At 40.7% G+C, this 25755-nt stretch overlaps 1 protein-coding gene across 3 annotated transcripts in view; it reads left to right on the top strand.

Annotated features, from left to right (window-relative positions):
• mxi1 (max interactor 1, dimerization protein) overlaps positions 1-25755 on the top strand; it is a 43641-nt gene that overhangs the window by 6380 nt on the left and 11506 nt on the right. For all 3 annotated transcript variants that reach the window (XM_084716148.1, XM_084716147.1, XM_084716146.1), the window contains one exon: positions 3853-3882. In XM_084716148.1, coding sequence (XP_084572274.1) covers positions 3853-3882 — 30 coding nt within the window. The remainder of the gene's footprint in view (positions 1-3852; positions 3883-25755) is intronic.

Here is a 25755-nt window from a genome sequence, read left to right as displayed (position 1 = left end):
CAAATTCAAATTCTCTGATTCCGGCTTCTTAAATGTGAATATCTGTTTTTTTTAGTCCTGTGTGACAGTAAACTGATAAGGCTGTATTCAGACCAAACTTGGGTGATGGTGATGGTGTGCTGGGGTGTAGGTATGTTTATTTGTGCTTAGAATGTAAACACTGTGAAACGATCAGAATCAGAATTTTATTTCTCGGATTCACAAATGGACACAAACCAAAGGAGGCTTCCTAGTGTTGTAATTTTTGCGGCTTAAACTAAAAGCCAGATGGAGAAGTACAAGCTGGGTACTTAAAATAAACCAAGTGAGGACACAACTGTGAGTGTGTCATCATTTAGTCCACGAACTCCACCTGGATAGCGCCCAGTTTCAATGATATTTCAGTCTGATCACTGCCGTATATGATCGGCCACCACAGCATGACACTGGGTTGCATTTCTCCAAAAGTTGACTCTTTTTAAACTTTTTGCATTTTTTTTTATTTTGCCATTCCATGTGGTGATCCCTAGGGCCGAACAATTTTGAAAAAATATCTAATTGCGATTACTGTGACTAATATTTCCATTGCGATATGAATTGCAATATCAGCAGGATGCTCCCTTAAAGCTACTAAAAAGAGTTTTTAACTGGTTATGAAACAGTCAATTTATTACTGATGCCTCTATATGTCCTACATAAGCAAACAAGTCTATCATGGAGATTGGCTATTTCCATGTAGTTATTCTTAATGCATGCCACCAGGTTGAGTTCTCCTTGAAATCAAGCGAAACAAGCTTTTGTGTACATTATTCAAGTCAAAGTTTGTTGAAATAAAGCAAGAGGAGATTTTGTACTTTTTACTTTTATTTTTGTGGTTATTGGGGTGAAAAAACTACTGTTTTTTTTCCAGTGGGGCCTCCAGAATCAAGAAAATAGTCCTTGTAGTAGCTTTAAAATGGTATTTTTACACAAACTTTGCCTTTAACAAATATTTCACTTCCTGCAATTGAAAAATTGCAGTTGGCCATATTGCAGTTTTTATTCAATTTCAAGTAATTGTTCAGTCTTTATGCCCTCTGCCTCGGCCTAAATATACTACCCTGATGTTTGTGCTACAATGCTTGATTTGGTCTGAATACACCCTTAGCGACATCAGCATTGCCCTAAAATGGAGTTCCATTTCTTTTTATTTCTGTTTGGAAAATATAGGCATTGGAGTTTTCACATACCTTTTTTCACCGCTGTCTGTATTGTTCGCCTACCAGCTTTTCAAACTCGGATGCTTTACCAGCATTTGTATCTCTAATGACACTCTGTCCTTTGATTCCCTTCCCTGCTGTCATTTTCAAGATGAAACACTCATTCTAAAAGAGTGATAATCAGTCCAAAAAACCCTGACATAATTACACACCAACAGAGATTGTGGTGAAATTCTAAGAGTTTGGAAAAGATTACAGATCGGGATGAGGGTTTCCAAGCAACACAGACACGGTGCGAGCACAGTGACAGCTGATGACGCAGGCTATGCACTCCAAAGTATTCATCTTCTGTTAGCAAAACTATTGCTCTGACTCAAACAATTACAGAAATCAGTGGACCCACTGCCATTAGACAGTAATTATATATGTACGTAAAAGCCTTGCATTGAACACAAGACTGTGACTATTCATCTTCCCTACAAAGAAATCCTTTTGGGACTGCGAGCCCATTTTAAAGATGCTATTTATGAGGGCTGTAGTAGCTGAACAGAAGGGCTTGAGCTGGTTTAGATATATCAGTTTTGTGATTTTTACGTGTGCCTGCCTTGCTGATGCAGAGCACAGGCATGCATGACTACTACGGGGTTGTAGAATATGTAAGTTGAAACCTGCAAAGAGCTCGCGTGTGAGCACTTAGGTTCTCATGAGTTTTCAGGAAATGGCCCCAATCGGCTTTCTCACGAGCCCTCTGTGTTGCTGTGATAGCAGCCACTCAACCTGCACATGGGCACACTGTCATGTTAAATCAAACATGCTGCCGCAGTTGACTTAACATCCAGTCTTGCATACTCAACTACATGAACAGTAATGTATTCAAATAGGGACATATGGTGTTTTTATTGGTATAAATAATTAAACTTGAAAAAATAATTTCCTCTGAGGCAGGGCTAAATTTTTACAGACCAAACTGCAGCCTCGGACAGTCGTACGTCCCTCCGTCTTATCCCACTCTACCTCCTTCCTCCTCCAATTCTTATCTTATGTTTTTCATATTTTCTGCACCCATATTGACGCGATAGAAGTTTTGTCAGCTGAGCTCAATGTTAAAAGAAAAAAATAGACGAGGAAAGCATATTGCAGTATTGATAGCCCACAATATAGGGAAGTGCTGTGTACATGACTTGAGAGAGGTTTAGTCCCCACCCTCTACCCACTGCCCTTGAGCTGAGGTGGACTGTAGTTTATGCGGATGGGGAACTTGGCCATTTAAAGGGACAGTTCACTCCAAAATCAAAAATATTTATGTTCTCTTGGCCTGTAGTGTTTATCCATCAATATTGTTTTGGTGTGAGTGTCAGAGTTTTGGAGACATCAGCCATAGAGATGTCTGCCTTCTCTCCAGTATGGTGGGATTAAATGCCATTGTGTTTGTGGTGCTCAAAGCATCAAAAAAAAGTTTATTTGAAAAGTTCAAGACCAGTGTCTGTTTCCAGAAATCATGACCCAGTTACTCAAGATAATCCAGACCACAGACCTTGTTGTGAGCAGTTTCATGTAGGAACTACTTTTTCTCTGCAAAAGCATGTACCGGAACTACTTTAGAATCTACATTTTAGTAGAAAGAAAATATGTATTTTTGATTTGGGGGTGAACTGTCCCTTTAAGCATCAGGAGGAGGACTTGTCTCCCTTCAGTATGTTGCCACACAAAGAGACTCTTAGGAACCAGCTGATTCACTTTACATTATTAACAGAGCACTGAACCCTGACTGCTGCATGCACAGGGAGTGTGTATGTGTGTGTGTGCAAGCCCACGCTTGCCCAGCAGCACACGCATGCACACATACTCATGCACAGTATGAACTTTAGTGAGCATAAGTGGCTGCAGTTTCACACACATACACACACATATGCATCCTTGCAGAGTTATGTTGTGCATTATTGAGGAAGAAAGCTGTGTAATGCCACAGGGAAAGCCCGGCTGTCACAAGGACGGTTGTTAGTGTAAAGGCTCCAGTGCACTGGTCCCACAGTTGGTCTCACTGGGGTTTAATTAATAGATTAATAAAGCTAATTCAACAAGGTAATGCACTATTCCTCTTTCAGACCCTATTTTGCTAGCTCATATTAGAGTTGTCATGATACCAGAATTTTAAACTTTAATACAATAATAGTATAAATTAATAAATGGTTAAATGATAGTGAAATTATCTTAAGTTAATAGTTAATTCACTAATAACAAACAATATTAGGCATTTATTCCTGATTACTAAATGATTTTCAAACATTAGCCTGTGGAGAAATGCACCAGATATTTGTAACTTTTATTAATTGTTAATAACTAGTTTGTAAACATCTATAAAATTATTTGAATGGTTGTTATAAAGTTTCAACTGATGATTATAATGTCTTCCATATTTGTGTATTTAACTTACATACACATGTTCCGTTACATTACATTACTTATGTGAACGGATATTGTATGTATTGAAAAAGTATTGAAGTATGAATACTTATAGCTCATATCGTTATCATGCATCTTATTTTGCCCAAAACGAGTGCATTGGCTTTTTTCTGGGAGAACAGATACTGTCGGTCTGTACTTTTTTCTTGTTGAGCATGCAAAAGTCTGCATTTGCTCTTTATTTGACATCCTGTGTTTTCTGTCTTTACAGGTCCACACATAATGAGCTGGAGAAGAATAGGTGAGTTGGCATTACATTTTCAAATCAAATCACAGAGCACAGATGTCAGGCACATGCACAACCTGCCCTGACATGTGAACAAGTCCACCATGTCCTACTTTTACTTTTACCCCACAACACCTTTGCCCCTCTTCACATAAAAACACTTCCTCTTCAACATTTCATTAGAACCGAAAGTAAGGGGTGACCCGGTTGTTTCAGCTGAGGACATTCTCTGTCTTTTAATCTCCAGGTTTCCCCCTCGCGTGCACACACTCTTCACACCTATTTGCAGTTATGCAACAGTTTGGTTGCTGGACTAAGGGCTTTGTGTTACGCGAGCAGGCAAGAGCACATACAGGTCAAGCTGGACACTGTAAAAAAATAAAAAATACTCATAATGAAAGGCAACTATCTACTACTACTTTTGAATCAAAATCAAAAGTTTGGAAATAAACTAAAAGAAATCCCCAACCTGTAATCTTTAGTTAAGATAATTTACTTTTCTTCTTAAAAAATTAATCTTTGACAAACAAACAAAGTATATCAAATATTGTTGAGTAAATTCATTAAAGTGTATCCTAACAATTACAAATCTGGTTCACAGCTCACCATGCACAATGTTTAAAATGTATATATATATTTTTTTACTTACTAAAACTCAAAACAAGTTTATCAAGATTTCAAGTTTATCTGAAGAAGAAAAATAAATGATATCAACGAAAGATTATAGATACATACACAGCAAAACTTATTTTAGTTTATTTGAAAACATGAGTTGAGTTTGACTTAAAACTTCAAAATTTAGTGAAGCCAGTTGCTTTGAAACAGTTTTTGGTTTCTGGTTTTACAGTGTAAAGTCAAAAGTTCAAAGCTTGTTTTGATGTTTTTTGATTGGTGTAGTAACGACAAGAAAGTCAGCTCTTAATCTGAACAAAATGTCCTTTCAGGAGCTTTCTAGCCTGAACATAGTTCTAAACTGAGTTATATCTCTGCATTCAAGATAGTATCTCCAGTGGAAGAAATGTGGGGTATTCAGGGGGACCTTGGCTTGTGATGGTTTACCACACCAAGACTGGTTTCTTAGAAGCCCTTATCAGATTGAGTTCACCACCCACATAGGGTGCTTGCTGCTGTTTATGCTCTGTGACTTTGCAGACTCCTAGAGTCAAGCTGTAAAGGGTTTTCTTCAACACCATAAATAAGAGTGGCTAGACTTGTGGGATTTATGGTAAATGGGGGAAAAAAACTTGCCTTCCATTTCATTATCTCTGAGGGTGTGGGTACAATGAAAGGATGTGGGAGGCTGGATCCATTCAGTGTAATTACATATCACCTCAGCCTGTTTTTCTCGCCATTCTCCCTGGCAGCCTCTTCGAAAAGGATGGGAACATTGGAAGGAGAGGCGTCCAGTGAGTTAAATATAGACAAGAGTTGATGTGTCATCTTGGTGCTCATATGCGATGCCACACAAGGCCGGACGGTCGGTTGACTGGCCTCGGCAGATTGCGGCACCCATGCGGGGTTGCGTTTTTTTTTTTTGTTTTTTTTTCAGTGTTCCACCCACACAAATACATTTCAAAAAAAGGTGCCGGCTCAGATGTTTGTTCCTACAACACAGTGTGAAAGCTGTTTTCGTCACTCCTCCACTCCACATTCTTGCAGCCAGCCACTTTTGTAGTATGGCCTGTTCCTATGGCCATATATGGCCTATAGTTATCTCTGCCAATCAGAGAAGTCTAGTGTAAAGCCCGTAGATGGCAGAACAGAAGGGATCCTGGTTGTTTCTTGATGGTGGCATAGCACTGAATTATGGTTACGGCAGAATTATGAACCATTAGAGAGATAATTTAATTACGGGAAATGAAACTCCATGCATAATAAAACTAATGTAGCCAAATGTAAAAATAGACTTCCCTTCCCTCTCATTTGTGCACTTGACAGCATTTGATATGTTGTCTTTTCCCACCATGAGTACAACATCCACTGCATCCTTGGCCTTCTCCTCTTCCTGGCTCCACCTTGCTGGTCCGTGCAGACTCAGAGGAAGATAGCTGCAGGAGGGGAGAGCTGTCTGGGAACAGGTCGTCCTGTACCATACCACTGTACCAAATCCAGATACTGACACCCTGTTTTTAACCCCCACTCCTGTGTTTGATTTACAGCAGGAGGTAATATGTAGGGCTGGGCAATACACCTGAAAATTTTATCACAAGAAACTCTGCCATTTCAGTCAATATAGATAATTCTTGATAATTGTAATGACCTATTTTTAATAAAAAAAACAGTAGAAAAAAGCTTGAAATTAACCACTTTTTTTTTTAATTTAACTGGCTTACTTTGAATTTAACTGCTTTATTTGTCAAGGTACACAGCTAATAGCCTTAAAGGATAAATCTGTAGTATATTTACTTAAATAAGTCATAAAATGACCATTATATATCATCAGAAATACTAACTTATCTGACAACAATACTAAAGCAACGCTGTCCTCTTCAGAACTTTTTATTCTGGGCTGGAATAACTGCTTTTGTATTCCTGTTTCACGTTAATTAGAATTCAAATTAATGCCGAATGTTTGATGAATGAGTATGTATCTGTTTATGAATTCTAAGAAATCATTAAAAATGTTTTAGAAGGTGTAGATGTTTATAACGGTTAAATTGAGCAATGTGTTAATGGGGTCTGGCAGGCAGTGAGACAGGCAGTCACTGAACTCACTGAACAGGCTGTGTATTTTTGGAGCAGTGGGCTTTTGTTTTCTGGATAATGGGCTGAACTTTACATTGACAGACAGTTGACAGTTATAAACAGCCGATCAGCTTGCAGTGTAGGACTTGCCATCACTTGTTATTGCTTCAACCATAGATCGTAAATTAAATAGAATTTTAACCTGTTTAATATACATTCTATGGGTCCAACTCACTATTTGGAGCTTATCTGGTCTTTTGTATTTACAGTTTCCTCACCGTCTGCAATCATTTTCTCACTCCCTGCTTCTTCTGTTGTTGTGCCGTGTGTCGATGGTACAACTGAACAACACTCCTGTTAAATGGCTCTTTGTGTGTCACTTGGAGCATGCTCCATTATTAAGGGATAGGCTGTTTATGAGCCAGGCATATTCATTATGTGCATTCATCATGGTTTGCATTTAAGTGCGATAAACATTTTTTGAACAATTTTTCTACTGCAGATACATATCACTTTTATGATATTGCCCACGCCTATGGTGTTGTTGTTTAGTTGTTTACCAGGACGAGGGTAATTCAAATTTCCATTAGCAAAGAAAGAGGGTAAAAATTGAAATGGTAATCCATCTTTTTAGAAACACTCTTAAAGTCAGAATCGTTTATAATCCCCTTCTTTTTTGCCAGCAGTTAATCCAATTCCCTTTAAGCACATGCCTCACTGTAAGCTATATGTATCAGGCATAGTTGTTCACCCAAGTGTGTCAGGCTTATACCATGATTCTACAACAGCAGCAGCAGCAGCAGCTTTCGTTCCGTCTCAGCAGACTTCCAAGTCTTGTAAATTGGAGGCAGCTCCCTTATGGTCCAGCCTGACTGGGGCCCTTTTTCAGGACTTATCAACCCTGTTTATCTGCCGCCGGCGAGACGATTTGCCTTGCATGGCTACCACAGGTCTTGATAACCTCTGTGACAAGTAGACTCATCGTGACAGCGGAGACCACAGGACGCGGATAAAAGGGACCGAAAGACGGGGGGTGAAAAACACATTCCAGATGCTCACACTGTGCAGCGGGAACAGATAACGTGGTGGCTCTGCCGCTTTGATCATGTACCTCCTAACAGCCCTATTTTACTTCCACATGTCACTACTAAATTACACTGCCTTAGCAGGGTTTAACAGTAAAAAAGAACCCCTGTATGCCCACACATTGCCATTCCACTGCTTTGATCTTGCAGCCTCCTGCTTATTAGACCTTCCTCTTTTAAACATGTTGATAACAAATAACCCAGCTCAGGTTAGCTGTTGGGTGATCCTTGTGTGTTATGATGTTTACAGCTAAGGTATTCCATGGCTCAGGGTTTAATCTGTTGTTATTCAACCAGTTGTTTTTCCTCCCTTTTGGATGATGACTCTGTTTATGGATAATCAATACAACAGGCTTTTACTTGCTACAATAAATCCACAAGAACCATCGCTTATCATTTACCCTCCTCCTCCACTGCGCCCTATTCATTTTAACATTGTTTATCAAGGCCAGGCTTATAGTACACACGGCAAATTGTTTTTCCCCTAGTGCCCGGGCAGTGGATATTAGCTTTTCTGTTTGATTCTTTATGAGAGGAGTCGGGCAAACTGTGTGTGTTAAACACCTTTCAGCGTGTGCCTGTGGAATATTAAAAAGGCCCACTCTTGCCCATTAGATTCGGAGGCCTGTTGTCCTTGGGTGGCATGTAAGGAGCATCCGTGAGCTCTGCCCTCTTGGGATTTGTTTTGGCTCGGTGGTTTGTGAAATAGTAAATGAAGATAGTCACGCCTCATTTGAGATGAACGTTTGATTGGTGTGGGTGTTCTCAACTGTCAGGTGTTTTTGTCTGTACACACGTGTATGTGCGTGAGAAGGCTTCTGTCTCTTGCTGCAATGTAGATGATGAGCTTATCAGGATATATGGTCAGATTTTAGTACTTACTCTTCTCACTCAAAGTCTGCTTAAATGGAATTCAGAGTTTTAATTCTAAACACATCGTACATGTTAGGAAATAGTTGCTAAAAACGTAAAAAGACTGAGAGCTATGTAGCCCAGCGGTTCACTTCAGCTCACTTCAGTTCCAACAAACCAGCGCAGAAAAAAAATACCATCCTATCACCGTCCTCTGGCTCTGGTGGCTAAAATATGTCTGGATATGTCCAATAAAGCTGCTAGATGGAGCGTCCATGTTTCAGGTCGTTTTCAGGCCATAGTGGCATTTGTCACTGAGACGGCACAGCTGACACGCCTCCAGTGTTTCAGATATTTTTCATGATTTTGACTGTAAACACACATTTATTGTTGCTTTACACAAACTTTAATTCGAAAAATTCTTATTGAATGTAAATGTTATCACTACAGGCCTTGTGACAGACAGTAGCTTTAGTAACATGTACCACTGAATATCAACAGAATAGGTGTCACAGTTTTCAAATGGTACATATATCTGCTGGGATTGGAGCCCTTCATGTATTTCCATTCTTTCTAACCAGTGGGCTATGAACTCAGCACTGCTGTTCCAGCCCTGGGGTTGGATGAGCAGTCAAACATGAATAAGCCTGGCTACATTTTCTCTGGCTGTGCTGATGCTCGATGAAGAAAACCAAACTGCTTCACCAGTCTTTCTGTTGTCCTCCCAGTGAGCGCAACCTATTCTCAGGCTTTGCTGCAGGGCCTAAAACTGTGACCGTTTGTTCTGACCAACGTGACGACTTGTAAGCTTTTCTTGGCTCAGAAAAGCAGCTTAAGGGACTTGATCTTTGGTCTGGTGAGCCCAGCTAGAGCACGCACACGTGCTGGGGCATGCCCCACCCCACCCCCTTCGCACAGGCCACCCGGTCCTGGTCTTTAATAGCCTAGCTTGACTTTGGCTTAGCTAACAACATCGTCAGAGGACGAGGAAGTAATTGACAGGATAGGTCAAACACACCTGACTAAGGGAAGATTTGAGGAGCGTGCAAGCCTGATCCACACTCCCACTGTGTCAGTGTGTGCACTGTGGGCATTTCCGCCCTGTAATTAACGCAGCGAGACATGAGCCAGTATCGGGGTGGAACCAGCCACCACAAACAGTCAGATGGTGACAAGTTGTGGATGTGCCTAGAGGGCAGCCTCTTCTACCAGCTAGTGTGGCAGGTGCCCAGCTATAATGAGGAGGCCATAGTCGATTTAGTGTTAAATGAATGATATGTAGGTTCTGCCACTAGGTCTCTCTAATAATAAAATAATAACAAAAGATGCAGTTTGATGACACCATGGAAATGCATTGTTACCTTGGATAAATTACAGATTTTTCTGCATTTGAACATTGTTGGAAACATATAGCATAATCTAAACAACTCAGCAAAATATATATCACATGTCTATTGTTTTTAGACATTTTAATGCAGAAATGTTGTATATAATAATAGCTTTAAAGTTATGCAGGCTCATAAGATGTTGAAAGAACCATGTTTAAGCTGTACACTTTGCACAACAGGAAAGCACCTACTCCCCTCAGACAAGACAAGATACTTTTTCGTTTTTACTACTAGTGCCATGTGGGTGTGTAGTTCTGAGTCGAGATTGAGAGGGAGTGAATTACTCTTCATTGACTTATCTTTCATTGACCTACTTGCTCGGTTGCCTGGTTTCTTGACAGTAGAAAGTTTTTGTGGATTGGCACTGTTAGGGGGCCAGTCTCATACTTTTTTAAAGAGAGACACTTGCCTTTAACATCAATAAATTGAAAAATCCATAGGCCAGAAGAGAAACAGTGTAGGTCAAATGGACCAGGTTTTCTAACCTTCTAATAAGCCAAATTTGGGGGAGAAAAGCATAAGCAACAGGGGGGACACAGCACTGCTGAAGGTCGAAAGAAAGAAAGAGTGAGCAGAGCTTTTGCAGTGTTTGCATTTGCTTAATATAAGCTCAAAACTTCCTGTAGCTGCTTCTTGTAGTGAAAACTTATAGTAATGAGGAAGAAAGATCATATTGCAATTATTTTGCATTTGCGATATAAATCACTTTGTTGAAAATATGATTTTTGCAACACAAATTTTATTTTATTTCTCTGCTTGTTGGGATCTATACCACAAATTTTCTTGCATTGTGAGAACAGGATTTGTCAGACATGAAAAAAGTACTACAGTACTTCACTATAAACCATTTTGTTTAGCCAAAAAAATGCAGCCTATGTGATTTGGATATTGCACATTTTGCATTTTTATAATATTTTGATTAATTATGCAGACCTAATTATCACATTATATGGATCAGCTAATCTGTTTAATTTGCTGTCATTTCAGTATCAAATGCTATAATTTGAGACTGATATCAGCTGCCTGAGAGGTTCCTAGTGAGAACTGGTGAGACTGCAGACCCCTACAGTCCTGGCATCCCCACTGGCTTGCTGCCAGATGGTAAAAGCCAGTATAATATTAGAGGTCACCACTGTTTTTCCTCACATCCTCAGAAGCCATCCCCACACAGATGTTCTGTAGACAGGTGAAAACAGGCCCCACACAGGGGATCGGATGTTGGCACTCGAAGGCTCACCCATCACTCCAATCTCGTCTCGCTCTTCTGACCCTTGACTCGTGTTATCTTGGCGCCTTCTTGTTGTGCCCTTATCCTGCAAAAGTGCATCTGCACAGCGTTCCGTGGAGGGACAGAGTAACCAAACGGAACAAGGCCGGACGGCATACGGGCTTACTCAGCAGGTTTAAGTCCTGGGCTTGTTTTTTTTTTTTTTTAATGAGTGAAATGGAAAGTTTTCAGTTAAATTAATTTGTTTGTAGGTGTTCGAATTAATCAACTTGAAGTAGGGACTGCTTGTTCAGGCTGTACTGTACCGCAGTGTTCTGCAAAGTGTTCAGTTCCTCCCACATAGTGTTTTGTTCAACCTGTGCCATTAACAGCATTGTGTCGGGCTTGTTGATAAGACCACTTTGGGCCAAATGGATGAGGCTGCGGTTACATGCTGTTCCAGGAAATAATGCTCCTGTTTTCCTTCCTCCTTCCTGGAGCAGCTTGTCACGTTAGCAGCAGAGCTAACTTAATCTGCACCTTAAGGAGAGAGCGAGAGAGGGACAAAGATAGAAAGAGGGGAAAATAGGATGCTTGTTGAAGACACAAGACAGACTCAATTAGGCTAAATCTGACTGTGGCTTCTATTTTTAGCCATACAGCTGGGGAAAAAGGGGGAAACACCACTGCCTTCTGACCAATCATAGAGGTTAGCTTTTCACCAATGAGAGCAGTGAGATGAAGAGGCAGTGGGAGAAGTCCCCACCCCTCACCCTCACAAGAGCTACCTCATCATCAGTGCATATACTGAATGTCATTATTTGCTATTTCTGTGTTGAGAACTAAAGCCTAACCCCAGCGGAACAATCAATGTGCCAACTGGGTCAAGTGACTGAGCAAGTTAGTGAGTTTAACCTAGGTGAGGGAGAAAGTGAGAGTGTGCCTCTGAATGCACATTGAAGGTTCATGTAGAATATTTGGGTTACACCCCCACCCTGTATTGGACGTATTAAAACGCATCCACAGCTGTAAAGAGGATGTGGTCCGACAGGGCAACCCCCTCCCTGCCCCCAGAGCTAACATCTGGCTGGATCTCTCTGGCTTTACACCAGGACCGTTTTAGGAGCCAGGCCATATTGGAGTTTTAATCCGACGCCTCTGACCTTACCGCTCATGTCACACAGGGCTAAAGGGGAAATTGAGGGTTTGTGGGTGGGTTGGTGACATTAGGTGGCGTTGTGTGGGGGTGGGATGGGGTTGGAGGGTAACCGTTAGTGAATGGAAAGAGAGTTTGACAGGTGTGGCATTGAGTTTAAGACACTGACAGTAAGGGGTGGGAGTTTTTGGGTATGATTTGATTCTGATTCTGATTTTTTTAAGTGAATTAATAATTTTCAGTCTCTAGCTCCTGACCAGTATACTGTGTACCATGCCATTTATTGGTGTCCTTATTCCACTGAATTATAATAAGAAACTACATTGATTGATGAATTAAGTAATTTGAAAGCATTATACAGTCTCCTGTCTGTATGAGAATAACAAAATGAGGGGGAGGCAGAGAGCTCCGCTATGTTGTTATCGACATTATGTCTCCAGTAGTGGAGAGCAGCCTCTTCACTGCAACGTTAGCTCCGGGGAAAGCCATTGCTGTCCAAGACACAGAGCAAACACAGGGTTTTTGAGGTGAAAGAGACCGCTGAGAGGAGAGTTATTATATTCACCACAAAGCTGGTTTAAGATGTTTAATGCTTCAGTGTGTGTTGGTCAGCTGGTCTCGTTTGTTACTGCTGATTAGGCTTGGGTATTGTCTGGGTTTTTTTTCTGATACCGGTGCTAAAACAGGACTTTGAGATTGGTAGCAGTGTTTAAACAGTGCCTGAACTGTCTTTAAAAAGAAAAAAGAAGCATAAAATGATGGTCAGTATTAAAGAACAGTTTTTTTCTTTGCAAATGCAAGTTTCAACTTGAAAAAGTAATTATTAACCGCTGCCTTTTGTAAAGGTGAATTATAAGAGCTAGAGGTGGGTGATATGGCTTATAAACAATATCTCAACATTTTTTGACTTAGTGTCTAAATCAAATAATAAAACTATTAGAACAGTCTTTTAAGTTCAGAAAATTACATCACTTCACTGTAATGCAACTGTTAAAACCAGGAAAAAGACAAAACTTTTGCCATATCACGGTATAACAGTATCCAAAATCTAGGGCAATATCTAGTGTAAAATCATTGATTAAGTATCAATATATTGTCCAGTTCAAACCTCGCAGTTGAGCTCTGATTTTTTTGGTTTCATCAACTTCACACTGATAACCAACATTTTGAAAACAGATCTGTGTGAATTGGTGAATAAAGGCTGGCATTTTGCCATGGCACATGGGATTCCCTTTGGATTCCAGTGGGATCGGAGACAATTTCACTGTTCATCACAGGACTGGGATGGGACAGAAAAAGTTAATGGGAGGAGGCATGAGTCAGAATCATAATAACAGCAGGTCAGTTTTTTATATATAAAGACATATGTAATGTTGTGTGTGGACTGTGCGTTGATGGGAACGGGATGGTACAGGGAGTATTTTTGTGGGACATCTACTGACCATGTAGTTATGCTCACAGTTCAAATCAGGTGTCATCCTGCCACTAATAAAAATAAAGTCAAAAAGGGGTTGGACAGATGGCTGTCACATGATCAGCCTGTGGTGTGTTTTAAAGGGATCTGGGGCATGTGCCAAAGACAGAGTGTATTGATTGCATTACTTGTGTCACTTCTTGGTGGTGTTATTCTTATACAGTGTACTCCATTTCTTTTCCCCTCTGTCCCACTACCTCCACCCCTCCCCCCCTCGCTCCCCCTCTCTGCTCTGTTTCTGTGGCAATCTCTTCGTTAACTCCATCTCTTTATCTCTCGCCTTCTTCCCTTTTCCTCTTTCTCTTCCAACCTTTGTCAGTGGAGCAGATTAAAAGGCAGTGTGCACGTGTGAACTAATCCATGTGTTAGTGATGGGCTTCAGCCCCAGAGTCTCTCGGCCCTGCCGCACAGCTAGCCCCCCCCCCCCAACATACACACACACACACACAAGCTCCCTCTCTACTCCAATGAACTCTGTATGCGTGTGTGTGTGTGTACACGTGTGTGTCAGCACGTGTTTATCTGTCTGCTACTGCACTATTCTTTCATCCCTCTCCTTTCAAACTCACTTGCCTTTTGCATTATCTCTTCCTCCGCTGTTTCCACTTTTTCCCAGTCTGTCCACCGTCCTTCCTCTGCACTGTTGCTATGCATCATGGCGGATGCTGTTCGTGGCTTGGAGTGGCTTCAGCGGATTTAGCGCGACAGCAGCATTGGTCTGCCTAGTAATCAACTGCGTTTCACTTTATTTACCACTTGTGGCCTTGGGATTGGTTGAGCAGGAGTGGGGATGGATTCTTGTGAGTCCAAATTGATTTTTGAGCACACATTTGTGGTTTATAGCCCCCAGTCTCCAGCATGGTTTCAATCCAGCCCCGAATCCATATGTGTTTTTACAGTGAGCTTTACTGCCAGTCGGAACGATACTCTCTCTCCTCCACACACACAAACGCTGAATCTCTTTTTCGGGATTGAGGTCACAACTGCCTGAATGCTCAGAAATATCAAAGTCCTGTTTCCCACCCACCCACATGCAGCCATGCATTTTCACCCCTTCTGCATCCCCCCCCGCCATCTTACCAGAATATGGGTCATCATCCAGCATAGTTCCCATGGAATCCCAAGACTTGTTAATAATGGTTTAATTCCATTTATGAGAAACTGGTTTCTGTGTGTGGGATAGAGATGAGCATTCCCATCATTCCTCAGCCCTGTTTGTCAAACTTAACAATTGGCTGTCAGTTCGGACAGTGTAGTAAAAACCTCAGTGGATGATTGAATGGTTAGGACATGGGCCACAGGCTTTCATAGTAAGAGGATGTTTGTTTTCTGAAAAGCATCCTGAAGAGATGAGCTCCTCATGTTAAAGGACCGTTCACCCCCCAAATTAAGAAATACATATATTTCTCCTGACCTGTAGTGCTATTTATCCATCTAGATTTTTTTTTTTTTTTTTTTGGTGTGAGTTGCAGCTTTTTGGAGATATCGACCGTAGACAAGTCTGTCTTCTCTCAGATGTAACAAGACTAAATGACACTTGTCGTGGGTGTCAAAACACCCAAAAAATACATTTGAATAATTCAAAACCAGTGTCTCCTAAAATACTTGAAAAATTTCTACCGGAAGAAAAGTAGTTCCTACATAAAACTACTCACAACAAGGTCTATGGATTATTTTAAGTAACTGGGTCATGATTTCTGGAAAGAGATACTGGTTTATAATTTTTCAAATGCATTGTTTTTCAGTGCTTTGACCACCATAAGCTGAGTGCCATGTAGTCCCATTATATTTACATCTCTACGCCTGATATCTCCAAAACTCTGAAACTCAACCTGGTGCCACTATTACTGGCTTAGTTCACTCACTGTCATTTGTAGCTCAATGAGTAGAACATAGATCTTAATATTTCAGGGTTAGGGGTTAAATTTCCACTGGTGTCACTCATGCATAACATATATGCTCTTGTGGCACTTTGGATGAACATGCTCAACACAAAGCATGCATATCTTTGACGTGTTTTCTTGTAGTTCATAGTATTTGGCTAAACATGTCACACTGATATACAAATTTGAGTCAGAACTTAAAATGGGCAAGTAGATTTGAGTCTTTTGCCATCGCTAAACCCAGCGGAACTCCTGACAGACTGCCTCTCGTTTGTGCCCGTGGCTAGTTTCTGGGCAGATTACACAGGCAGAACACTCCCCTTCCTCCCCCACTCTCTATATCTCTCACCCTCTCTATCTCGCTCTGACTCTCTGCATCTATCCCATCTGTCTGTTTTTCATAAAGGAGATGAGGGAAGCATCAGTCTGTCAGGAAAAGGGAGCCTACAGTCGCTGCAGGGCAATGATTGCTCTAATCTTGTGTGCATACAGTGTGTATAGAAACGTGACGCATCAGCAGTGGACAACATATCAGCACACTAGCTTAGATGTACAGCTCTCATATTTGCTTATTATCTCCGCAGCAACGATCTCATTTAAAGTCCTTTAGGTCTGAGCAGTTAGTGGCGGTTGTCCAAAGGGTATTAATGGCACTTTAACACAAGTTACACGTCATGCAATCCACGGGGGAATGTTAGAACCATCTGTCAAATCATAAATCATCAACACAAAGTTTTCAACAAGAAGGGGAACCTAGAATAACAGCTTTGCCAACCAGATCCAGACCAATTCAACATATAAGCTTGTCTCCATCTGCATTTGTCATTTCCTGAACCTGCCATTTATAGCTCCAATAATAAAGCTGTAGTTGGCTAAAGCACATATGACGGGCTCCAGTTTTGCAGCCAGGCTGTTGGCTCTTTGATGACTGTTCCAGCAGTCAACCTAGTGAGTGGTAGTTTCCCTCTATTAAAAAAAAACATTCAGTCAGGTGCCGCTGTCTGTATGGGTAAACATGTGACCTCAGCTGTACAACCCGACAGCAGTCATGTGAGAGAGGGAGAATGACACCCCCCACCTCCATAAAAGAGAGAAAGACACAAGGGGCATAAAAAGCAGAGAATCCTAGAAGAGGCATCTTTAGCAGAAACAACAACCATGCTCTTTGTGTTAACTCAGCGAGCCAATAAACAAAGGTAGAGAGCAAACACAGAGAACTGTTGTGTTTCCTGTAGTTTGGTGTTAAATGCTCGCCATGTGTATGGGCTGCAGTGCATAGGGCACAGTCAGATTTATTCTTCTGGTGTTGTGCTATAGAAACTTCCTATCTTAAGTATTAAGTTAAGAATCCCAACTCACTTCATCCTGTCTTATCTCAGGTTAGGAAATCCTTAACACTGAATCCAACACTGTTTATCAACTTTATTGTTTTCTACCTTGTAACTGACACTACTTTTTATAAATGAAACATACAAAAAATGGAGCCAAAACAATGATGGACACTTAATCTCGAGACAGATCATTTAGAGGTGCTGGTAACATCTATAGAGAAATCCAGCATTCCTCTTATTGAGAAATTTACTACAACACTAACTTTTGAGGTAAAAGAAACAGTGGGCTAAGAAAACAGTCTCCACTGTATCCATTCATTGTGTAAAAGCAATAAAAGAGCAACAATACAGATTTAAAAAGTTAGCAAACACTACCAGCTGCTTTTAGAGAATACCAGCATTAGCTAATTTGTAAATTAGCTGGTACAGGTGGAAAAGTGAAAGTGAAAGTTAGGACAGCTTATGTTTCTAAAGATAGACTTTATTTAAGGTTTTGGAAGGTAGGGAAGTTTCTTATCTTAGGTTAGGATAGGAACAGTGTCTGAAGGACTGTGTAAATGAGGTGTTAAATCTAATTGCCATGGTTACCAAAGAGTTAAGATAGTAGGAGTGGGGGAAAAATCTGATTCTTGCGAGTGTCTCTTGGAAGATTCTAAAATAGTGCAGAAAAGTTAATAATCTGGCATTTGAAAACCCAGTTCTCGACATTATGATCACCTTTATTTATTTATTTATTTTGTAAGACCAGGTTGTACTTTCCGTGTGGCTGAACCAATTGGATCATGAAATGTAACAGACGTAAACATGTGTTATGTTTACATTCTTAAGTTTTGGCGAGGATGACTGAACCTGAGAAACTGCAGATCTGCAGTCTGACTGGATCCCCTGGTTTATAAGCTAGCATATGGAAGAATTTTGGTTTCTGTGAAGTTGAAGGGAAAACAGCGTGCAAATTATGGGAAGTAACCACTCAGTGGAAAAAATATAACATCACTTGAGATCAAAAATTTTGATGCATCAATAATTGTTATGCAATCGCATTGTAGCCCATGGAATTGAATCGTGAGGTGCAAAGAAATTCCCACCTCTATAAGATAGTATCTGTAAGTGTCTGTAATATGGCCCCTTATTTAATATTTGCTTACAACCAAATGCAAGTACTCTGTTTCATTGTATTTCACTCCCAGCTGCCAAATTTGTCTGAAAATGCTCCAGGCATTGATCATTAGGGAGAGTGCTCTCTCCTATTTGTGTTCATCTGTCCTCAACAGTTTTGCATGTGCTCAACAGCGATTCCTACAGTCACAGCAAAGCATCATGGTGAATAAATGTATGGGCTGCCGTGTGGGTTGAGCCCTGCCCCACTCCATGTATATTGTATGTCACCATCTGCAGAAAATGGATCAGTGTGCCACATGTTCACATGTTGTTTCACTATGTATGATCTGGGAAAAGGAGCCCCCCACATGTGATTTGCCTTTTGCGATCTGTCTGGACCTTCTAAGCGACCGGCATCTTTCGCTTGCTATTTTTATCCGTGAAATAATGGATTTGGAATGTTTCGGAAAATAACGCTCAAAGCAACAGAAAGGAAAAAAAAAAAACATCTGTGCCCACACTGCCTGTGTTTGATTTAATTGCCCTCCACCACACAGAGAGATAATTTGCCATTGATTTGATGCAGTGCTCAATGGACATGGCTTAGTCTACTCTAAATGAGGCCTTGCATTACAAATACTCTAATCACTCCAATAATCTTTGACATCGCTTTGAATCATGATTTGTGGCTGCTTTAAATGAGCCTCGACACTGGAGGACGAGTAAGGCAGAAGAGGAACAATAGAACTGCCTCGCAAAGTCAAGTTTTTAATTTTTTTTCCTCCCTAAGAGGGCCTCTGTAATGATGTCTTAATTTCCTTTCGCATGTCAGTTTAGGAGATTTACCACTGAGATGGTCAATGGTGATGTGTAATTAGTGTAATAACTGGGTGAAGGGTCAGATTTCCTCCCCCTCTGCACGTATTAGAAGTAGGTCAATTCGTGTGTGTGTGTGTGTGTGTGTGTGTGTGTGTGTGTGTGTGTGTGTGTGTGTGTGTGTGTGTGTGTGTGTGTGTGTGTTAAATGGGTTTGAGAGAGTGTGGGATTTGCCAAAGTGAAGTGTATTGACTGGTATCTGGGCTGGAAATCTGACCCTCCCCTTAAAGAGCACGTCCAGTAATTATGTCAGACATCTTGGATGGCCTGAGAAGTTATCCATTATTTATGTATTCACAAGTTTGGAATCTAGGGCAGCCATATTTTTTTTCCTCCATCGCTCGTGCTTCCTCTAACAGCGTTGGTTCCAGAGGACTTTGACTGGAAAATAAGCAGAAACTTAGGTTGCTTTGTCAGTGCTGTTTTCAGCTGCTTTTGTCTCCTCAATAGAAGTAAAAAAAAACATACTATTCTGTCTGTGTCGTTCTTGAGACCCAGGTGTTCTTTTATTGCCATTTATTTTAGTCACATGAATATGCATTTTCCTTTTCTCCTTCTCACTCCCTTCCCCTCTCAATACCCACTGCCCACAGGAAACATTAGGCATCAGATTTTCACAAATTTATGTCTGATAATCAAAGCAAGGATTTGCGTTTGTGTAAGCAACTGAAAAACAGTAATTGTCTGGATGGCTCCCTCATTACATACATAGCCAGTGAGTAATGTCTTCAAAAAATCAGCAGACATCTCAGAAAGTAAAATAATGTCTTGCTCAATTTAGTCAAAAGAATTACCTTTGAAATAAGTTCACCACAAAACAAGAAGAAAATGTATTTAATGTGTGCTCTATTAAGAAAAAGGGAGGATGTTGTTAGCATCAAATAATGGAGGACTTCAAAAAATCTGAACTAATTCAGGGATATTATGTGTATTCTTGTGCCAATAAATATATGTGGCAAATTGCTGATAATGGAATCAAAACATGCGGCTTGTTTTGAGAAATAAGACAAATTTCAGTATTTGTTGTCCTTTGTTGTTCTTACCCTCTCACATTTCTGACACATCAAGAAGCCAGCTAGATTTAGTTTCAAGTAAGGTTGTCAAAACTTTCAAGGTATTGATACTTTTCAACACCATGTGTTTAAAAGGATACAATACTAACAGAGTGCTCAAGACCTCAGTTTAGTTCAGTTGTCATTGTCCTGAATGAAATTTGGCTTGCAGCAACACTAGACAGTCTTCAGTGACTTTTCCTGTATCATTTGTGTTTCTAGGACTTTTTTTTCTGTTTGCTTTGGTGTCAAAGGAGGTATCGACTATCATTTTTTGTTGCATCAAAGTTTAAAATGCTGTTTATTGCAACACTATTGTCAAAACAGCTCAAATAATTCCCATCGCAAGTCCTAATATTGTCATTGGAGACTATCAGTGCTTGCTTACAGACTGAATTAATTCTGTTTGATCAGTAAGCAGTGATCAATACAGTTAGTACAAAGGATCCTTGACCTTAAGAAAATTGTTCAGCCAAGGAGCAGGGATGTTTTTGGGGAAAAATACCAATGGCCCAACTGAAAGTTGAAATGAGGATTCTGCAGTTGAAATGCAGGTGAAGTTCTTGAGTTTCATAAAAAAAAAAACTGTGGTTGAGAAGACCTAACACAGTAAAATACAAGATGCAGTGTTCCTGCTTTTCTCCATTTATTATCATATTAAACTGAATATCTCTGAGTTTTTGACAAAACAAGACATTTGAAGACATCACCTTGGCTTACATTTTATAGATGTTGCAGCCCTATCAAACATGGTATTTAACTTCAGTCTTAGTTCTGATTTAGTAAATAGATTTCTTACCCACTTGCCCAACCACACATGAAAGAAAACATTAACACTAAAACCTATTTTGGTATTTTAACAAGACTGAGGATGTGTTCAAAGGAGAATTGAAAAGCTTTCTGTGCTCATGTCTGTCCTCACATTTCTCTCTTGCATTATTCCTCCAGGGTCATTGAAAGATTTTCAGTTTTCCCCACTGTGCTGATTGCTCCTGTCGTCTTGATAATGTTGAAATTATGGCCTCTTGGTGCCTTTACATTTGTTTTCACATTTAAAGGGGTATTTGTCAGCTCGTGTCTGATGCTAGTTTTTACAGTCCACGGAGATATCAGATATCAGAATGTGTCTGTATGCATGTACACCGAGTCGTGTGTGCCCTTCATACAAAGGCACGTGCGTTCAGCGTATGTGTGTGTGTCTGTGTGTGTGTGTGTGTGTGTGTGTGCATGGATAATACAAGGACGAGAGAGAGGTTGAGTGCAGAGTTGTTGTTGCTCGCTGCGCTGACGAGAGATGTACATATGATGTGCGTAGGTTCTGTAAGAGCTGTGGTGGGCAGCTCTACCATATCAACAGGGAGCGCTTCAAAGTGCTTCTTTAAAAAGGACTCTGCTTCAATCACATCGGAGGCAGTTTGACGCATTTCAATAACAAGTGAAATAGCTTCAGTGAGAGGAGGAGAAGTGCAGACATGACGGCAGACTTGTTTTAATATAAACACTTGTCTAATACTTATCATTATAATAGTTAACCACTTCTCTGTGTTTTTCAGTGGTATTTAACCTTACAAATGAGGCAGAGTTTTGCATTTGATTAGACTGAATTGAAGCAAAGAGAGGAAAAAAAAAAGCTGAAAGTTGTCAGGGCCTGCACGTGATTCATGGGGAGTCTGGATGAGGAGGAAAGGTGTGGTGCAGTGACCCGGGGCCGGCTGGCTGCTCGCTCACATGTCAAAGCCAAAAGGCAGGAGCTGCCTGCCTGCGTACCCATCTGGGGCCCATCAGGAACACACACACACACACACACATACAAGTATGAAAGAGACACACATGCACACACGCTGGTAGAGTGGAAGTTGCCCCATTGTCTCAGGAGGAAAGGGGAAGAACGGCTGTGTCTGTGGTGAGCCCGCAAGTCATGCCTTCAGGATTTTGAACACCTGAATTCTCCTGTTTTTCACAGGTGTGCAGCAGGGCAGTAAATCAGTGGAGAGTGTAACTCATGCAAAGTGACTCCAAACCACTACATTGGAGCTACTTTCTTTCTACTAGAAAGAAAGTAGCTCCAACATGAAACTGCTCTTAACAAGGTCTGTAGATTATCTTGAGTAAACAGGTCATGATTTTTGGAAAGAGACACTGGTTTTGAGTTTTTCAAATGTATTCTTTCAGTACTTGGAGAGAAGGCAGATATCTACAATCAGTAACTCCAAAACTGGACTGATAAATAGCTCTACAAACCAGGGGAAGAAATGTATTTTCATTGTAGTGGTGAACTTTTCCGTCAAAGCAAACGGCTTAAGATGTGTTTCGGCATACAAGCCCTTGTTAGGGAGTCAAACAAGGTTTGGTCTCACCAAACAAGGTCTGGCAAGGCTTGATGAAGGCTTGTGTGCCAAAACGCACCCGTGTTTGTCTGTTTTAAGGTCCAACATGCCATCATAATAAAGGCATTTTTGAGTCCAGGAAACGTTCCCACCTAAACATTTGGGTTGTATTGCAGAAGTATTGCACAATTTGTAATGATAAAACCAAACAACTGCTATACAGTGTAAAAAAATTCTAAATCCTTTATATTTCAGGGTCATTTCTGAATCCAGTAATTTAGGGTTTGTTGTGGAGGACAAGTATATATAACATATATACACATATATACTTTTAGTTTGCAAGCTCCTGTCTACACAACTCTTTTGTAAACACTGTTAAAAGCTGCCCATACTTACGCCGTGAGTTCCATGGGTAACTCCCATGAACTTGTGGGAGATCAGCAGCAGTTTTAGATGTGGGCTCCTTTGAATAGCCACTTCCATTATAAATCGATCTGTATTAAGACTCAAGTCCACAGAAGCTCACTGCCTCACTCCCAGAGAGAGTGTGGGATTTCAAAAGCGGCTGTTTGCTAAGGTAAACTCACAAGGCAGCAAAAAAAAACAAAAAAAAAAAACAAATAAAAACAAAATGAAACACGGTATTGTATTCACTTAGTTTCCCAGGAATCTCCCTGTGCTGAATACAAGGAAAAACAAGGCTTTGCTGCCCATGTTGTCTTATTGTCAGCGAGGGATTTGACATCCCTGCTGTGCGTGACAGTTTGGAGCACAGGTCCTGGTAGCAACTGGCCACGTGTTATGTAATCCGCCACAGATGAAAAGTTCCCCCATTCGGGCAGCCTTCAGCTTGCTGTGCCATTCATTAGACACTGGAAATGCAGTGCAGAGCAACAGCCTTCACTACTGTTAGTCTGCATTAAGGATATTTTAATCTAAGATTGTAACTTTGTTTTTGTTTGTTTTTTTTCAGTCTTTCAGATATTTTCCAACATCTGTCATGTAGATCCTGTCATTCATTGCACTTGATAGAGACAGAAATTATGTTTTGCTTTGGTTGATTGTTTCGAGTACATGAGGACGGGATTTTTTAGAATCTAATCTTGTCAATTTATACACAGTTCTTTAATCCCAGATCGGTCGTCCATGATCATTATCAGACAATATTTGATAAAAATATGCAATCAGGAGATTTGGATGAAGACTTTCTAGTCACTGATTGTAAATCTGATTGATGATGCAATAAAATTTGAGCCAATTCTCAGCTGAGTTGGTATCATTACTACATGCTAACTAACCTCAAGGAGCATTTCACCTCCAGCATGATTTCTACATCAGTTACTCACGTTGTGTTCTTGTGTGTAGCCACTCATTGAACCGGGCTTTTGTTGTGAAATATTTACAGGAACATGTTATGAAAAACTCACTTTTTCAAAATAAAAGTGTATCTCAAAGATTGATCAATCCAGATCACTGTATCGTTAAACCCCTACTAATAGGTCGTGTCTAGATGGTAATACCAGACCCACGAAAGATCTTGTGAGTGATAATTTTAACCCAAACATGATCTTTCCCGAACCCTAACCAAGTGTTTTTTGTTTTGTTTTGTTTTTTCACATTATAAAACATTTGCACAACATTTATTTTTATATTCTGTTTCCACCTACCTAAGATTTGAACACAGTGCGAGCCAGACTACCTCCAGATGTAGTCTGGCTGATCTGATCACATTCTGATCACAGCGTTATTACATCTTGCATAAACATAAGGACTACAACATTTTACATTAAAATTTTCTTATGGAAGAAAAATGTGATGATGTGATTTTTGTTGGGGTCATTGCCAAACAAACACGCTTTCTTTCATCTAGAGACAGGACATATAAGACTACAGTACTTCAACATAATGCTGTTTTCCCACATTTTTTTCCACTTTCAAAAAAATTATGATTTGGTTCATAATTGATTTGGTCATACTGTGAGCTCGATAATGTTGCAATTAATCATGCAGAGCTAATTAACATAATATTTTTCTATCTGGATAATGTAACCAGATACAGATCTAATTTTGATACCAGGTATAAATATCGTCTTAGAACTGACCCAGCTAATATTGCCACTAGTTTTGTCTACAAACAGGAAGCTTTTAGCTCTTTAACATGCTAATGCTTGTGAGCTCTTTTCTCATGAGAACAGTCTAACCCCCAGAGGAGAGTGATGCCAAATTAACCTACTGTTGCTGCCTGTCATCCTGTGAGGTCACATCCTTTAATAGCGTGCACTTAACCAATCCAGAGCCTCAGCAGCAGGGAACATCAAGTTATGGACCTGGTGCATAGTAAATCCATGGCTGTTTATGTAACTAGCACCAGTCTTTTCTAAGAACTCAGGCAAACAGTAGGCTCTGTTGGTTGATGTGTTACGTGGCTACAAGAGGGCGGAGAGGCAGAAAGAGATCCTGGCTGCAGCAGGCAGGTATTTATGGTCACAAGCCGCCACTCATATCGTAAGCTGCAAATGGTTTTAAGCTCTTTGGCTGTGGGTCTAAATGATAAACAAGCCTTTTCAGGGATTAGGGATCCGTCTTGGGGGCATCACCAGTAGCCAGCGGCTTATGACCTTTAACCCCTTTGTGAGACAGTTGGAGATAGTGCTGGTGTACAAACATGATAAACCAGTCTCCATTATCTTAAGTTTCCTGTGAGGACATAGTTGGTCGATTTTTCTCCCAAAATGATTTTTCCTGCTGAGAATAAAAAGCTCCAGTTTGATAATTTTCATGACTAGGCAGGCCAATGTGATGGTCATGAATTACACAATAGTACACACTCGCTCTCACAGTCACACACCGTTTCCTGGACACTCCCTCTTATGCTTTTCTGGTGCTTATTTCTATCCTGTAGCTATCAGAGTGCGTCTTGCACCCAGAGATTAGGACAAATGTCACGCAGACGTTTCACATGTCTGTCTATCAAGAAGAGGCACAGCGAGGGTGTTTGACTGCTGCCAACCAGCAGCATGTGTTGCTTTAAGAGGAGATCACAGTACAGAAGGTATCTGTGAAAAGGACAGAACTGGGACTCAGAGTGCTGAAAGAGGACAGACTCCTCCTCATCTTCCTTATCATCATCATGTGGGTGTGGAGGGGTGTTTGTGGTTTCTCACTGACTCCACAAAAAGTGGTGATTCAGCAGCCCCAGCGAGTGACGTCTCACACCACACTCGCTAATAGAAGTCTTAGCGCTAAGAACCATAATGGGACATTTCAGTTGTAGCCAGGGCCAGAAGTGCGGCGGTACTCTACGGTCAGCGTACCCCCTCACTTCCTCCGCTCATCCATCATGTCAGTTGGGTCGGGGGAAGGGAGGGGGTTGGGAGACAGACAGGAGTGGTTGCAAGTCGGGGTTATCTGAGGCTGTCTGCTGAGATGGTTGTTTTAATCTCGATGGGAGTGGAGGAGTCGATCGTGGTCTCT

This window comes from Lutjanus erythropterus, chromosome 3, assembly GCF_056507025.1.
Source record: "Lutjanus erythropterus isolate fLutEry1 chromosome 3, fLutEry1.hap2, whole genome shotgun sequence".
NCBI lineage: Eukaryota > Metazoa > Chordata > Actinopteri > Lutjaniformes > Lutjanidae > Lutjanus > Lutjanus erythropterus.
This window is presented reverse-complemented; position numbering and strand designations above follow the sequence as displayed.